The sequence below is a fragment of the Lynx rufus genome, unplaced genomic scaffold, assembly GCF_022079265.1.
Source record: "Lynx rufus isolate CCGP_SWC_20201006 ecotype Redwood Valley unplaced genomic scaffold, mLynRuf1.p SCAF_38, whole genome shotgun sequence".
NCBI classification, from domain to species: Eukaryota; Metazoa; Chordata; class Mammalia; order Carnivora; family Felidae; genus Lynx; species Lynx rufus.
In genome coordinates, this window is record NW_025814854.1 from 1,160,599 (window position 1) to 1,176,862 (window position 16,264).

General features: G+C 44.6%; 1 protein-coding gene across 1 annotated transcript in view; it reads right to left on the reverse strand.

The window, feature by feature from the left end:
* The window catches only part of GRK4 (G protein-coupled receptor kinase 4), a 45,260-nt gene that overhangs the window by 21,133 nt on the left and 7,863 nt on the right, over positions 1 to 16,264 (reverse strand). The window contains exons 3-4 of the mRNA XM_047094234.1: positions 11,797 to 11,987; positions 999 to 1,036 (exon numbers count right to left, since the gene is read on the reverse strand). Coding sequence (XP_046950190.1) covers positions 999 to 1,036; positions 11,797 to 11,987 — 229 coding nt within the window. The remainder of the gene's footprint in view (positions 1 to 998; positions 1,037 to 11,796; positions 11,988 to 16,264) is intronic.

The following is a 16,264-nucleotide window of genomic DNA, read 5'->3' on the forward strand; positions in this document are numbered from 1 at the left end:
AATGTGGAGAGAAATTAAATGAGCCCCAAATATACGGGATTATATACTATTTTCTTAAACGGAATGATTTAATATTGTTAAGATGTCAGTTCTCCACAAAGTTTCTATAGATCCAACACCATTCCAATAAGAATCCCAGCATGTTGTGGGTTCTTTTGCAGAAACTGAATTACATACTGAAAAATATAAAAGGGCATTAGTGTCGGTGGAAACCCTGCTCCCCCTAGGCTATCTGCACTCTTAACAGTTTCTTATGACTCTTCTTTTGTGTTTCTTCAGGTCTGTACGTATAAAGCAAATACAACTACACATTACTTCCCCTCTCGTTTTACACAAAAGGCAGCACACTCTATGCTGTTCTTGACCTCACTTCTTTCCAGGGAATGTTGTATCTTGGAGATCACTTCCCGTTTCCACACAGAGTACATCCTCTGTTTTCAAAGCCACTTTCACGCCCCGCTGGTCAGCAGCACAGCACAGTGAACCGCGGGTTAAGGGCCAGAAGGCATTTCCCAGTGCAGCCATCACCCCGAGAAGTGAGGAGGGGCACCTGCTGATGACAATGAGCCGGTCCAGAAGGGCCATTCCCCACCTGTGCTCACAGGGTCCCCAACCAGCCACCTGCGCTCCTGCTCTGTGAAAGAAGCCTAAGGCAAGGGCAGCGGGCCAGTATTTAGGAGGGCAAAGATATACCCCTCCAAGGGAAAAAGCAAGATATGGGCAGAGGAAAATGTTCTTACTTTTGAATTTATTTTAATATGCTTCTAGAACTCAATTATTAACGGAAAACTATGACTATTTAGGCTTCTTGCCTAAATACGGGGGAATGACAATGTTATTATCTCTATTAGATTTTGAAAAGAACATGTACCAATGAGTTTCTCTTTCTGGTGTTGTTTCTGTTCTGCGATAAGGGGCTAAGTGCACATTAACTCTCTGTAGCCAGGTCCCTCCTAACAAAGCCTTATGCGTTAGACGTGAAAAGCTCACTCACTTACCAATGTCATCGAGGAGGATATTCTCAGGCTTTAAGTCTCTACAAAGGAAGGGACAACAACAAAAAGCTCAGTTATTCACAAGGCGACACTGTGACTCCTCAGCACCCAGCAGAAATGACCACAGATGTCTCTACTCTGAGCAGCAGCAAGAACGGGAGATGACAAGACCACCCTCTGTGGGTCAGCTCATGAGCCCTTCACGCTGTCGCCGGGAAGGACGAGGACCCCACAGAGACTTCATCTTGGCCAACACCGTGCGTGTGCCAGCGGTGTGCGAACCGCTCTGCACAGGCCCGCGGATCTAATGGAAGGTCAGCAAGGAATTAGTCCATAATAAACTTGGCTGTTTCTCTTATCATTAACGTACTTTTTAAAACGTCAACAAGTGAAAATCCCCCGTACCGGAAGAACTCAGCTCTGGGGGTCAGACAGGCACGGTCTGCCACTTCTCCGCTGCGTGGCCTTAACCGCCCTAGGCCTTGGTGTCCTCCCCTCACAGCGCCATCCACACCCACCCGCTTCCCGGCAAGGCAGGGTTGGGGAGCTCAGGCCTTGCAGCGGGAAGCAGGTAACCAACAGCAGTGACTGTTATTGGTAGTTCGTTGTGAAGGGGAGGTGGGGAATACCATAAACTTTGAATAAATATAGATCATGAAAGACTAAGATATCTTAAAAGTAATATTTCAAGCTGCTGCTTGTTTGTTTCTTCCCTTAGAGAGAAAAAATTTTCTTTTTCTTTTTTTTTTTAAATTTTTTAATTTTTTTTTTTAAATTTATGTTTGACCGAGAGAGAAGGAGCAACAGAGCATGAATAAGGCAGGGGCAGAGAGAGGGAGACACAGAATCGGAAGCAGGCTCCGGGCTGTGAGCTGTCAGCACGGAGCCCGACGTGGGGCTCAAACTCACAGACCACGAGATCATGATCTGAGCCGAAGTCGGGTGCTCAACCAACTGAGCCACCCAGGAGCCCCCAAAATTTTATTTTTCAAAGGATTTACATTTAACTCCGATTTCCAGTAAGGCCCTATCACAACACTGTGTCCCCTGAGCATCACCCCTGATCTGTGGCCAAATGACTAGAACCTACAGAGGAGGCAGAAGCAGCAGGACAGATGGACAGACAGTAAGCTAGTGAGAGCAATGGTGGCTGGAAGCAGCTGGCCTCCAGAAAGCTCTGTAGAGAGAGGCCCCGCAGAACCAGGAGCAGCTGAAGTGAGAGCGCTGCCCACAAGGCCCACAGGCTGCACTTCCTGTAAAACCTGCTCAGGCCAACTCCCACAGCCCTGGGAAAGGAGAGAGGTTACCTGGTTCCAAGCCCAGGGAGAGGAGAAGCTGCAGAGAAACATTTCCTGTAGCAACACCCACGCCACTGTGGTAACGGTCTCCCTGGGGACAGAGACCAGTGGCAGAGGCGTGGGGGCCTTCTGTGTTTGCATTTTCTTTTCTTTTTTTATTTAAAACAAAAAAATTTTTTTGAATGTTTATTTCTGAGACAGGGAGAGACAGAGCATGAGTGGGGGAGGGGCAGAGGGGAAGGAAGACACAGAATCGGAAGCAGGCTCCAGGCTCCGAGCTGTCAGCACAGAGCCCGACGCGGGGCTCGAACTCACAGACCGCAAGAACGTGACCTGAGCTGAAGTCAGACACTCAACTGACTGAGCCACCCAGGCGCCCCTTCTTTTCTTTTTTTAAAAATTTATTTACTTAGGGGCACCTGGGTGGCTCAGTCAGGTAAGCGTAGAGCCCAACATGGGGCTCAAACTCAAGAACTGTGAGATTGTGACCTGAGCTGAAATCAAGAGTCTTAACTACTGAGCCCCCCAGGCACCCCTGTGTTTGCCTTTTCTAGCCCCATGCATATGCTCTTGCATTATCTGGGCGGAATGATGAACATTTTTGTTTTTTCCTTTATTCTTTTCTGTTTAAAAAAAAAAATCCTAATAAATGTTATTTTTAAGAAAAGGAGTCTTCTTTGACACGAAACTTCCCCAGCCTTCTTGTTTACGTAAATTTACACTCATCACCACCACAATACCTGCCTACCCAAATTACTAGAACCTCCTCTGGGGACTTCCCAAGCCTCACTGCTCCCTGCAGAACTGGTCACAATACAAGCTGGGGCCCCGCCTGAGACCTCCCGACCTGACCCCGGGGCACAGCTCAGCAGCGCACACTCGGGGCCACCGTGCACAGCCAGTCCGCTCACTCTGAAAGGAAGTGTGCTGTATCCGTCTCCCAAAGGAGTTAACAGTAGAGGCGGCCTTTGGGTCAGCTCACTACCCACACACACCACGACTGTGCTTACCCACGGCACAGGCACCGCCTCCTGTCGGGGCCACGAGATCTGTGAAGGAGCTGTGGGCAGAATGTGAGTCTCGAGGACGAGCAAAGCACAGGTGTCACAGGGATGCTCAAGGACAAGCTGGAACAGGCCCCAGACCACCCGCTTCTCCCGCACACACCCGCTGTAAGCTGCGCGCATATGAGCAATCCGCTGCCACGCTTTAGGCCACAACGTGTTGTTTCTCCCACCTTCCTCCAAAAACGATTTCTCCAGGCTTCTAGTCAACTTAATGGCTGTCTTCACGCATCTCCAAGTTGGGGCACGGGGTGAGGAGGACACTGAAGGACACTGAGCACTGCCTCATCACTGGCCACTCACTCGGCCTCCAGGGCTTGGCTTCCTCACCTGCCCGGGGAGGGGTTTCCTAGTGATCTTTTCAGCTGCTTTTGGAGCCAGGAACACACGCTGACGTCAGCATGTACAGGAGCGTCCAAGGAGGAGGTTAAAAACAAGTGAGGTCATCTTCTTACATTTGTACAACCCCCCACCCCCACACACACACACACAGCCTGCTGACTTGGGTATAGCTTGCATATAATTCGTTGTGCTCCCAGCCATTTAAGAGTGATCTTACACCTCCATGCTCTGGGGCCGGAAACTCATTTTCTGGCTTTATGTCCATCCTCTTCTTGTTGAAGACATTTTTGCCATCTGGATCACGTTTCTCAGACTGTTACTGAGGCGTAAGTTGATTTCTGGAGGCTGAGGCTTCAGCAGCTCATCCGGTGACTTCCTCCCTTGTCCACATCCCAGTGCCCTGCTTTCCCCCGATGACCCTCTGTCTTCCTGGTGGAAGACACCTCACTCCCTGCCAGGTCCTGCCACGTAGCCGGCCTCTCCTGGGGAGTGAGGCCGGGGGTGAGCGATCTGCTGGGCACACTGTGAGAGTCAGGTGAAGAGAATGGCAAGGGCTGGCCCGGCCACAGGTGAGGGTTTCCTAAACCCTGGCAACGCTGGATCTTCAGTACAGTCTAAACAGACGTTGGTCTTGGGAAACAGCTCCACCCCGATCAGAAGGCATCAGGAGCGATGTTCTCCATCACGGAAGGGGGAGAGTAAGGAAACAAAGGCAAAAATAACTTTGGCTCGCTCCCTAGAGTTCCCTTAAACGTTCTTCAAGGTAATGGGGCTCATGAGCCTCAGGGCAACATTCTAAGGTCCGTCCCCATCCCCTGTCATGCCACCATGCCCCCCACTTCAGAAAAGCTCACCTGTCCAAGACAGCCTCCAGAGAATGGATCTGTTTAGTTGCTATTGTCCTTAGAGACAGATACTGCTATGAGGCAGAAATGTCCAATCTGGGAGGATGTGGGTCACACGCAGGTTAATAGTTCTTTTAAACATTAAGATCTGCCATTCTCACTTTAAATTAACTTCCATGTTTCAAAACCAATGGAAACAAGAGATTATCCTTTGAAGCGCTTCTTGTAAATGGTAGTTATATCTCTATTTACGTGTGTATTTGCACACTACCCTTCTAGCCTCTTGGTTACAAGCTTCCTGAGCACAAGGACTTCAAAATCCAATCTGTTCCCCGGAGTGTGCTTCTAGCATGCAACTAGGAAGTGTGTGTACATCTGGGACTCAATATACATTTCTGGAATGACTGAATGATCCTTCCTGCTACTGAAAAATCTAACGTGATAGCAATAATCTGTACTAATGGCCTGTATGGGCCAATTCACTACTGGAAAAGTGTAGGTCCAAACTCTTTCCTTCCCACCATTACTCTCCTGCACACCAACTGCCTTCTCCTTACGGTGAATAATATCATCTGCGTTTCAATCCACAGCTCATTCGCTAGAAAAAGAAATCCAATGCGCAACTAAACATCCATTTCCCTTAACAATTTCTAACTACAGCATTCCTGACAGGTGGAAATTTCATCTTGCTTAATTAAGGCAGAGTCAACTTTCTTGAGAAATGTAACAAAACAACAAAACAGGTTAAGATTCAGGTTTTCCCTCCTGTTACGGGGAAGAGTGAGGCACAAAGGATAGAACACAAGACTTGGATCAGTATCCATCATTCACAGAGAAGGTGACAAGAGACAATCCCTCTTAATCTGTAAATAGACATGATCCCTCAAAATTGTTGAGACGGTAAATTACAGTGTATGCCAAAGGGCTCTGAAAATGCTATGTGTTGTACAAATAAGTGTTATTAGTATATATCTTGACCATATCCAGCAGCATCTTTTGTTATTCATATCATAGGGAGTGGTTTTCTTTAAAAACAGTGATACGTGGAAACAAAGTGGAAGGGCATGTACTGTAAGTTTAACTTGTTAAACTTGTTTATTATAAAATAAAACTGTAGAAATCATCCTGATTTAATAACTACTTTTAGTTTTGTGAGGATTAGTAAAGGAAACGTGGTTTAGAATGAAATCTTGCCATTTGCAATGACATGGATGGAACCAGAAGGTATTATGCTAAGCGAAATTGGTCGGTCAGAGAAAGACAAATATATGACTTCACTCATATGAGGACTTTAAGATACAAAACAGATGAACATAAGGGAAGGGAAGCAAAAATAATATAAAAACAGGGAGAGGGACAAAACATAAGACACTCTTAAATATAGAGAAGAAACAAAGGGTTGCTGGAGGGGATGTGGGAGGGGGCATGGGCTAATGGGTAAGGGAAACTAAGGAATCTACTCCTGAAATCATTGTTGCATTATATGCTAACTAATTTGGATGTAAATTTTTTAAAAAATTAAAAATAAAATTAAAAAAAAAAAAAAAGAAGTGGGGCGCCTGGGTGGTTCAGTCGGTTGAGCGTCTGACTTCGGCTCAGGTCATGATCTCGCGGTCCGTGAGTTCGAGACCCGCGTCGGGCTCTGTGCTGACAGCTCAGAGCCTGGAGTCTGTTTCGGATTCTGTGTCTCCCTCTCTCTCTGATCCTCCCCCATTCATGCTCTGTCTCTTGCTGTCTCAAAAATAAATAAACGTTGGGGCGCTTGGGTGGCTCAGTCGGTTAAGCGGCCGACTTCAGCTCAGGTCATGATCTCGCGGTCCGTGAGTTCGAGCCCTCCGTCAGGCTCTGGGCTGATGGCTCAGAGCCTGGAGCCTGCTTCAGATTCTGTGTCTCCCTCTCTCTCTGCCCCTCCCCCGTTCATGCTCTGTCTTTCTCTGCCTCAAAAATAAATAAACATTAAAAAAAAAAACTTAAAAAAAAAAAGAAGTGAAACTGCTATGTTATATGGTAGTTTTAGTTTTAATATTTTGAGGCACCTCCGTACTGTTTTCCATAGTGGCAAAATTGAAAACATTTTAAAAAGGTAACTCATTAAAATTTTCATAGCCTTTTGCCATATTCACCTGCATACAGACTGTACATTGTTATGTAAAATAATTCTTGTAATTTAAGAGAAATTACACTACCCAAACAATAGCAAGCAGAATCTGCCATCCCCAGAGAGGCTGAAGAACACAGAGAAGGTTGTTCTCTGTATCCAGCTGCTAGTAGGCTGGTCTTGGGAAAAGCTTTACATGGAAAGAAAGCATAGCTGGTCCTTGAATAACATGGGTCCCCTTACACATGGATTTTCTTACAGTCTAGTGCTGTAAATGTATGTTCCCCTTATGATTTTCTTACTAACATTTCCTTTTCTCTAGCTTGCTTTTCTGTAAGCAAATAAGGTAGAATACACATAACATACAAAATATATGTTAATCGACAGTTTTTGTCATCAGTAAGGCTTCCAGTCAAGAGTAAATTATGAGTAGGTTAAGTCTGGGGGGAGTCAAAAGTCTTCTGTGGATTTTTGACTGCAAGGGAGTCAATGCCCCAACCTCCAGGCTGCTCAAGGGTCAACCACACTACCCAGAAACCCAAGTGCTGTATAATAAGGAATTGGTTATGCCTGCATGTTAGTATTCAGGTGGTGTCAGGGCATGGACCCATGGAGTGTGTTCCTAGCTAAAAGCACTTTAGTTCATCTGATTTTGTAGAAACTATGTTCTTAAGTTAACTTTTAAAGGATGTTCAAAACCCCGAAGGTCCGCAGTCCCCTTCACATGTCTGCATAATGAACAGGCAAAAAAGTCGCACGAGAGTTTGCGAGTGAAAGTTCTCAGCTGGACTTAAAACGCGTGCTCACACAAATACCTTTATTGTTGTTCTGGTTTTTTGTTTCATTTTTTTAACCTTTATTCATCTTGGAGAGACAGAGAGAGACAGAGCGTGTCCGGAGGGAGGGGCAGAGAGAGAGGGAGACAGAGAATCCGAAGCGGGCTCCAGGCTCCGAGCTGTCAGCACAGACATGGGCCGAAGTCGAAAGCTCAACCGACTGAGCCACCCAGGTGCCCCTATCGTTGTTTTGTTTTAATTAAACGGTTGATTTCTTAACTGAAGATAAGGCTGCACACTCAAAAGTATCACATATCTCTCAAGATTACATCTACACTTTCTTTCATTCACCTGCTTTTTGTCATTGAACAGTTTAGACAAAGCCATGTTATACGTAGAGGTATCTAAAGGTATGACACAACTACACGGGAAAACCACACAACCATGCTACTCACACCTGCTGTCCGCCTCCCGAGTGCCGTGCGGCAGCCCAGCTCCAGGGGTGCTCCTGGGCCACACTGAGTCTGCGCTTCTTTTGTGGCTTGTCGTTACGCTGTTTCAGGCATTTTATGGGAACAAAAAGCAGAGGACTACAGACAAAAAAGACGAAATACTCCAGGAAAATTACATCTGCAAAAAAGACCTCAACGATGCTATGGCCCTTTAGCAACTTCTTAACCTTTTCCAAAAAATAACAGATACAAACAGGCACAGCCTAGGGCCTGGCAGGCAACAGAAAGCCAACATGTTTTTTGTTTGAGACAGAGAGGGAGCAAGTGAGCAAGGGGCAGAGAGAGAGAGAGAATCCCAGGAGGGGCAGAGGAAGAGAGAGAGGGGAGAGAGAAGCAGGACTCACCCAAAGCGAGGCTCGAGCTCACCTGATGTGGGACTCAAACTCGTGAACCGTGAGATCATGACCTGAGCCAGAGTCAGACGCTTAACGCCTGAGCTCCCCAGGCACCCCAAAAGCCAGCATGTTTGCTTCTCCCTTCCTCCTCTCTTTAGGACTGCTCTGGTTTCCATGGACTCCTCTGCCCACTTTCTCCAGAATGCAAACACAACGCTCATCTCCCCTGGAAGAATGACCCCTTCTCCCACTGCCCAGATCTTAGCCATCTACCCAAGCTGCCTGGTGAGTCCCAGCCCCTCTGGGCAGCCTTCCCCGACTTAAAGCACTTCTGGTAGAGACAATTCCGGGAGCCCATGAGGCTGCAGCATCCGTCCTGCTATTTCCAGTTCGGTGAGAGGCACGCGGAAGGCCTGGCACCCTCGGGGGAAGCTCCTGCGGAGGAGGGTGAGGTGGCCCCCAGGCTCTCAATTCTGACCGCTAACATGCTATACCCTAAGGCTGGTCTAAAGCCCAACCTGAGTGCCTCCTCTCTTCTGACCTTAGACTTGAAATAGTAAAGCATTTTTATTTGTACTGTCCCTCTGCAAAAAGGAAGGTCATCTTTCTGCCACCTGGTCTGATCAAGGTTGTCAAGAGGCAATCTCTGACAAGAAATAGGCCACAAAAACCTTTCTTTTGAAGAACGCAAGCAGTGCTTTACAGGTCCTTAGCTTAAAAGAGGAGGGGAAGGTACCAGCAGAGGCTGAATGCCATCAGTCATTCATTCAGCAAACACTTAGTGGGCACCTCCCGACGGCAGGTGTTGTGGACACAGCAGAGGAGGAGACAGGCATTCCAGTTCCCGGTAAGTGCCGGCCAACCCACGCCTTTCACCTGCTCTGTCGGAGGGCAAGGGGAAGCCTGAGGTGAAGGGTTGGGTTCATAGAAAGGTTCGTTTCTAGCCAATCCAGTAATGCACACCTCAGAGACACGGCAGTTTGGCCCCAGACCACCACAATCAAGGGACTATCACAATAAAACAAGTCAAATGGATGTTTTGGTTTCCCAGTGCACATAACACTTATGTCTACACTGTACTATAATCTATTAAATGTGCAACAGTGTTATGTCTAAAAAAAACTTGGGGCGCCTGGGTGGCGCAGTCGGTTAAGCGTCCGACTTCAGCCAGGTCACGATCTCGCGGTCCGTGAGTTCGAGCCCCGCATCGGGCTCTGGGCTGGTGGCTCGGAGCCTGGAGCCTGCTTCCGATTCTGTGTCTCCCTCTCTCTCTGCCCCTCCCCCATTCATGCTCTGTCTCTCTCTGTCTCAAAAATAAAGGTTAAAAAATTAAAAAAAAAATACTTTATCGCTAACCATCATCTGAGCTTTCAGCGAGCCGCAACCTTTTTGTGCTGGAGGGTCTTGCCTTGACGCAGACTGCTGCTGACTGATCAGGGTCCTGGTTGCTGAAGGTTGGGGTGTCTGTGGCAGTTTCTCAAAACAAGAGAATGAATTTGCCGCCTCTTCCTTTCCCAAATGATTTCTCTGTGGCACGTGATGCTGTCTGACAGCATTCTACCCACACTACAACTTCTTCCAAAATTGGAGTCAGTCCCTTCAAACCCTGCCGCTCTTTATGAACTACGTTTATGCCACATTCTAAAGCCTTGTTGTCATTCCAACCATCTTCACGGCATCTTCACCAGGAGCAGAGTCCATCTCAAGAAACCACTTTCTTTGCTCCTCCGTAGGAAGCGCTCCTCATCCGTTCAAGTTTGATCCTGAGATCGCAGCCATTCAGCCCCTGATCATAGTTCTCTTGCTGTTTCCACCCCATCTGCAGTGACTTCTCCACGGAGTCTTGAACCCCTCAAAGTCCTGCATGAGGGCTGGAACCCACTTCTCCCAAACTCCTGTCAATATTGATATTTTGACCTCTTCCCATGAGCCACGGGAAGAAACATCTTCGTAAGGACATCCAGAACGGTGAATCGTTTCCAGAAGATTTTCAATTCACGCTGCATCAGAAGAGTCACCATTTATGGTGTCTACAGCCTTATATTTTTTAAGATATGTGTTTCTTAAATAGTAAGACTAAAAAGTCAAAATTAGAAATTACTCCTTGCTCCATGGGCTGCAGAATGGATGTTGTATCAGCAGGCATGAAAACAACATTCATCTTGCTATACATCACCAGAGCTCCTGGGTGACTGGGTACAATGTCAATGAGCAGTATTATTTTGAGAGGAATCTTTTTTTCTGAACTGTAGGTCTGAACAGTCGGCTTAAGATATTTGGTAAACCATGTCGTAAACAGATATGCTGTCATCCAGGCTTTGTTGTTCCATCTGTAGAGCGCAGGCAGAGTAGATTCAGCACAGTTCTTCAGGGCCACATTCTGGGGGCGGGGGGGGGGGGGACACTGCCATGCTAACTCTGGGACAATGAGCAGCAGTGTCTCAGAGTGAAGGAAGAAAGGCCACAGCGAAAAAAAGCGTCTGACAAGCAGACCACATGTGCAAAGGTATGAAGCCCTGCGGACGCTTGAGAAGAGTGTGAGCTGCAAATATGTGCCCAGCACGAAGGCAGGGAGTCCCCATTCGGGGAGCAGCAGGACACTGGGTTGGAGCAGTCAGTGAGGAGCGGCATCACACAGGCATCACACAGGTGTCACACACGGTCAGGGGAGCCAGGCCCACAGGGGTCCAAGCTAGGAACAGCATGACAGGATCAGATCCACATCACAGGAAGGCCTGTCACTGGTCTCACGGAGGAGGCACTGGGGCAAGACTGGCATTAGGGAGACCATTCAAGTGTCTGCCTGCCAGGTAACCTACGGAAGACCCAAACTAAGCCAGTGACCCTAAAGAATGATCTGGGAGACATTCAGGGGTGATTTCACGACCAACTGTATGGGGGAGATGAAGGCAGGGGATACACAGAGCCCTTGGGAATTTCAGGAAAAGGGCACGGTGAGAAACTCCTGTAGGGAATGGTCTCCACATAGAGGTGCACCGCCACACAGAGGCGAAGGGACGGGCTGTGCAGGGAGGGGTAGAGGAGGGTGTCAGAGCCCGTGAGCTCCACACCTAAAGGTGGAAGGAAGGACTGCTTTCTCTAAAACTAAATATTTGATCATACTAATTTAATTCTACCTATTAAATTAAACTTAATTTTCTTTACTGAATTCTAAGGCACAAAATATTGAGGCATTTAATTGTACGCTATTTTGTTGGAACATAGTCTACAACCTTAAATAGAGCTCTCAAGATGCCTAAGAATCTGGGAAATGGGCTCTTCTTACATGAGTAAAACTGCCTACATTTCATCAACGTAACAAATAAAACCAACCTACTAGAGATGGAAGAGAACTGAAAAGAAAACCAAGGTTCCCCACCGACTGACCCCATTTCCTACGGTGTGAGTGACCACACCCTACAAATGGCCACCAAGGGGCCCCATAGGCCTTGTGCCCAGGCTCGTGAGGGGTCAGCAGTAGCCGGGTGGGAGTCTTGGGCTCTCAGGCCCAGGAGTTCGTGCTGTTCTTACCTGTACACAATTCTTTCTTTCTGTAAGTCCTCCAAGCCACAGCACAGTTCGGCCGCATAGAAGATCGCTCTCTGCTCATCAAAGCCAGGGCTGCCCAGGTTGTAAATGTGATACTTTAAGTCCCCTCCATTCATAATGGTCAGCACCAAGTACAAGGAGTCTTTGGTCTCATAAGTATAAGACAAACTAACCTAAGGACAACAGCAACATAAAAAACAAAGCACAAAAACCCGCGCGTTCATTGGTGATTTACTCTATTTGCTAACATTATTCAAATAACCCATGTTAGATTTATAATTAGAAAACCCAAATACTATATGCTTCAGGAAAATGCCTATCATGCACCTGGCGCTTCTCAGGCATGTACCTATCAAAGACTTTACGACAGTTCTGTACTGCAAGGACAGAACCTTCTGTGGCTAAGTGGGTAGGTGGCAAAACTTCAAAGACACTTGGGACTATGATTTATCAAAGCTATGCTCTCTAATCATTGAGCACTGACAGTCCATACTTGTAGAACACCCACATTTAGCACACAAGTTAAAGACACTCTCCACAGTAGTGCAAGAGGGGTCTTGCTGCTGTACATCCTTCCAACATTTTGTGCCGTCAGTCAGTGCTGGTGGAGGCATAGTTGTCTCTTATTGTGGTTTTAATGTGCATTTCTCTGTACATACAAATAAAGGAGACACTTCTCATAGTTTTTCATATACTTATCCATTTGGAACCTCTTGTGTGAAGTACCTGTCCAAGTTTTTTGCCCACTTCTCTGTTGGTATGTAGGTCAATTTGCATGCACGCACACACACACACACACACACACACACACACCCTGCTGGGATTTTGGTTAGGACTGCATTTAATTCATTTAATCTACATATCAATTTGGGAGAAGCAATATCTTTATATGTTGATTCATATGAATGTTCTGATCCATGAACATTATTTGGTCTTCTTCAATTTCTTGTAATAGCATTTCTAGCTCTCAGTTTAGAAGTCCTGCATATTTTCATTAAATTTTTGCCTAGATTTTGATATTTATTGATGCTATTATAAATGGTATCAATTAAATTTTTTTTATTTTCTAACTATTTGTGGTTGGCATTGTATCTAACTATTTGTGGTTGGCTAGATACACAATGAGTTATATAGAAAGTGTTAGGCTTTCATCCTACATAATCATATCGTGGGCCAGTCAGGGTGGGCAGTGGGAAGCAGGAGGAAATGAGTGACAGGTACAGGTCAGGTTCCACTGATCAACTGTAAGCAGGGAGTAAAAAATGTTACTTTATATCTAAAGGAACTAGAAAAAGAACAAAGTTCAAAGAAAATAATAAATATCAGAGTGGAAATAAATGAAATAGAGGGTTAAAAAAAAACAATAGAAAAGATCAATGAAACTAAAACTTGGTTCTTTGAAAAAACAAAATCAATAAACTTCTAGCCAGACTTGTCAGTAATAAACAAATACATTAACTTTTTTAAACTCAGAAATGAAAGAGAAGTTACAACTGACACCACAGAAATACAAAGAATCATAAAAGATTAATATGAATAATTACACACCAACGTATTGGGCAGCCTAGAAGAAATGGATAAGTTCCTAGAAACCCAACTTTTCAGGACTGAATCACACAAAAATAGAAAATATGAACAGACCAATTACAAGCATTGAAATTGAAGCAGTAATTCAAAAACTCCTATAAAAAACCAAAAAGTCCAGGATCACATGGCTTCACAGGTGAATTCTACCAAACATTTAAAGAAGACTTAGTACCTATTGTCAAATTTTTCCAAAAATTGAAGAGGAATGAAGATTTCCAAATTCATTTTACAAGGCCAGAATCACCCTGATTCTGATACCAGATAAAAACACCCTGAAACCAGATAAAAACACTACAAAAAAAGAGAGAGAGAGAGAGAGAGAGAGAGAAAATTACAGGCCAATAACCCTGATGAACATAGATGTAAAAATCCTCAACAAAATATTACTAAACCAAACTCAACAACACATGAAAAGGATCATACACCACAATTGAGTGGGATTTATTCCAGGGATGCAAGGATGGTTCAATACCCATGAATACATCAAGGTGATACACCACATTAACAAAATGAAGGATAAGTATCATATGATTATCTCAATAGATGCAGAAAAAACATTTGACAAAATTCAATATCTATTTATGATTTAAAAAACTCTCAATAAAGTGGGTATAGAAGGAACATACCTTAACATAATAAAGGCCATATATGACAAACCCACAGCTAATACTATACTCAATGATAAAAAGCTGAAAGCTTTTCTTCTAATATCAGGAACAAGACAGAGATACCCACTCTTATCACTTTTATCAACATAGTACTGGAAGTCCTAGCCATAGCAATTAGGCAAGAAAAAGAAATAAAAGGCACTCAAATTGGAAGAAGTAAAAGTCACTATTTGCAGACGACATGATAGTACACATTGAAAACCTTACAGACTTCACCAAAAAGCTATTAGAACTAATCAATGGTATCAGTAACATTAGAGAGTACAAAATTAACATACAGAAACAGGTTGCAGTTTTATACACTAATAATAAGATATCAGAAACAGAAACTAAGAAAACCATCCCATTTACAGTTTTATCAAAAGAATAAGATACCTAGGAATAAATTTAACCAAGGAGGTGAAAGACCTGTACTCTCAAAACTATAAGGCATTGATGAAACAAACTGAAGACAAAAATAAGTGGAAAGATATTCCATCCTTATGGATTAGAAGAATTAATATTGTTCAAATGCCCACAGTACCCAAAACAATCTACAGATTCAATGCAATCCCTATCAAAATACCAATAGTTCTGGGGTGCTTGTGTGGCTCAGTCAATTAAGCATCTGACTCTCGATCTTGACTCAGGTCATGATCTTATGGTTCATGGGTTTGAGCCCCACTTTGGGCTCTGCACTGACAGCATGAGGCCTGCTTGGGATTCTCTCTCTCTCTCTCTCTCTCTCTCTCTGTCCTTCTCCCACTCACACACTCACTTGCTCTCTCTCTCTCATTCTCTCTCTCAAAATAAACATTAAAGAAATACCAATAGCTCTTTTCACAGAACTAGAACAAACAATCCTAAAATTTGTATGAAACAACACAAGACTCTGAAAAGCCAAAACAATCTTGAGAAAGAGGAACAAAGCTGGAGGCATCATGCTCCCTGATTTCAAACTATACTGCAAAGCTGAGTAATCAAAAGAGTACGGTATTGGCATAAAAACAGACACATAGATCAGTGGAATAGAATAGAGAGCCCAGAGATAAACACATGCATATAAGATCAATTAATTTATGACAAAGGAGGCAAGAATATACAACCAGGAAAAGACAACCTGTTCAATAAATAGTGTTGGAAAAACTGGACAGCTACATGCAGAAGAATAAAGCTGGCCACTACATTTTACCATACATGAAAATTAACTCAAAATGGATTAAAGACTTGAGGGGTGCCTGGGTGGCTCAGTTGGTTAAGTGTCTGACTCTTGATTTTGGCTCAGGTCACAATCTCAACAGTTCATGGGATCGAGCCCCACATCAGGCTCTGTGCTGACAGCACAGAGCCTGCTTGGGATTCTCTCTCTCCCTCTCTCTCTGCCCTTCCCCTGCTCACATGCATGGGCCTTCTCTCCCTATCTCCCCTGACCCCCCGTCTCTCTAAAAACTAAATATAAATAAACATTAAAAAAAATAAAATGCTTAAAAATGGATTAAAGACTTGAATGTAAGAACCAAAACCACAGAACCCCTAGAAGAAACCACAGGAAGTAAGCTCTTTGGCATCAGTCTTAGGAATGTTTTTTCAGACCAGTCTCCTGAGTAACAAAAGCTAAAATAAACAATGGGATTATAGTAAACTAAAAAGCTTTTGCACAGCGAAGGAAACCATCAACAAAACAAAAAGGCAACCTACTGAATGGAAGATATTTACAAATCATATATCAGATAAGGAGATAATATCAAAATATATTTTCTAAATTATACAAATATGTTAAAAAAAAACCTGATGAGAAAATGAGCAGAGAACTTGACAGATATTTTTGTGGTTTTTTTGTTTATTTATGTTGAGAGAGACAGATACAGTGTGAGCAGGGGAGGGGCAGAGAGAGAGGGAGGGAGAGAGAGAGAGAATCCCAAGCAGGCTCTGCACTGCCGACACAGAGCCTGACACAGGGCTCGAACTTATGAAACCATAAGATCATGACCTGAGCTGAAACTGAGAGTCAGACGCTTAACTGATTGAGCCACCCAGGCACCCCCAGATATTTTTCCAAATGTACATACATACATATACATACAGAGGGCTACCAGGCACATAAAAAGATGCTCATCATCACTAACCATTAGGGAAATGCACATCAAAACCACCACGAGATAGCATTTCACACCTATCAGTATGACTAGAATCAAAAAGACAAGAAACAATGGTTG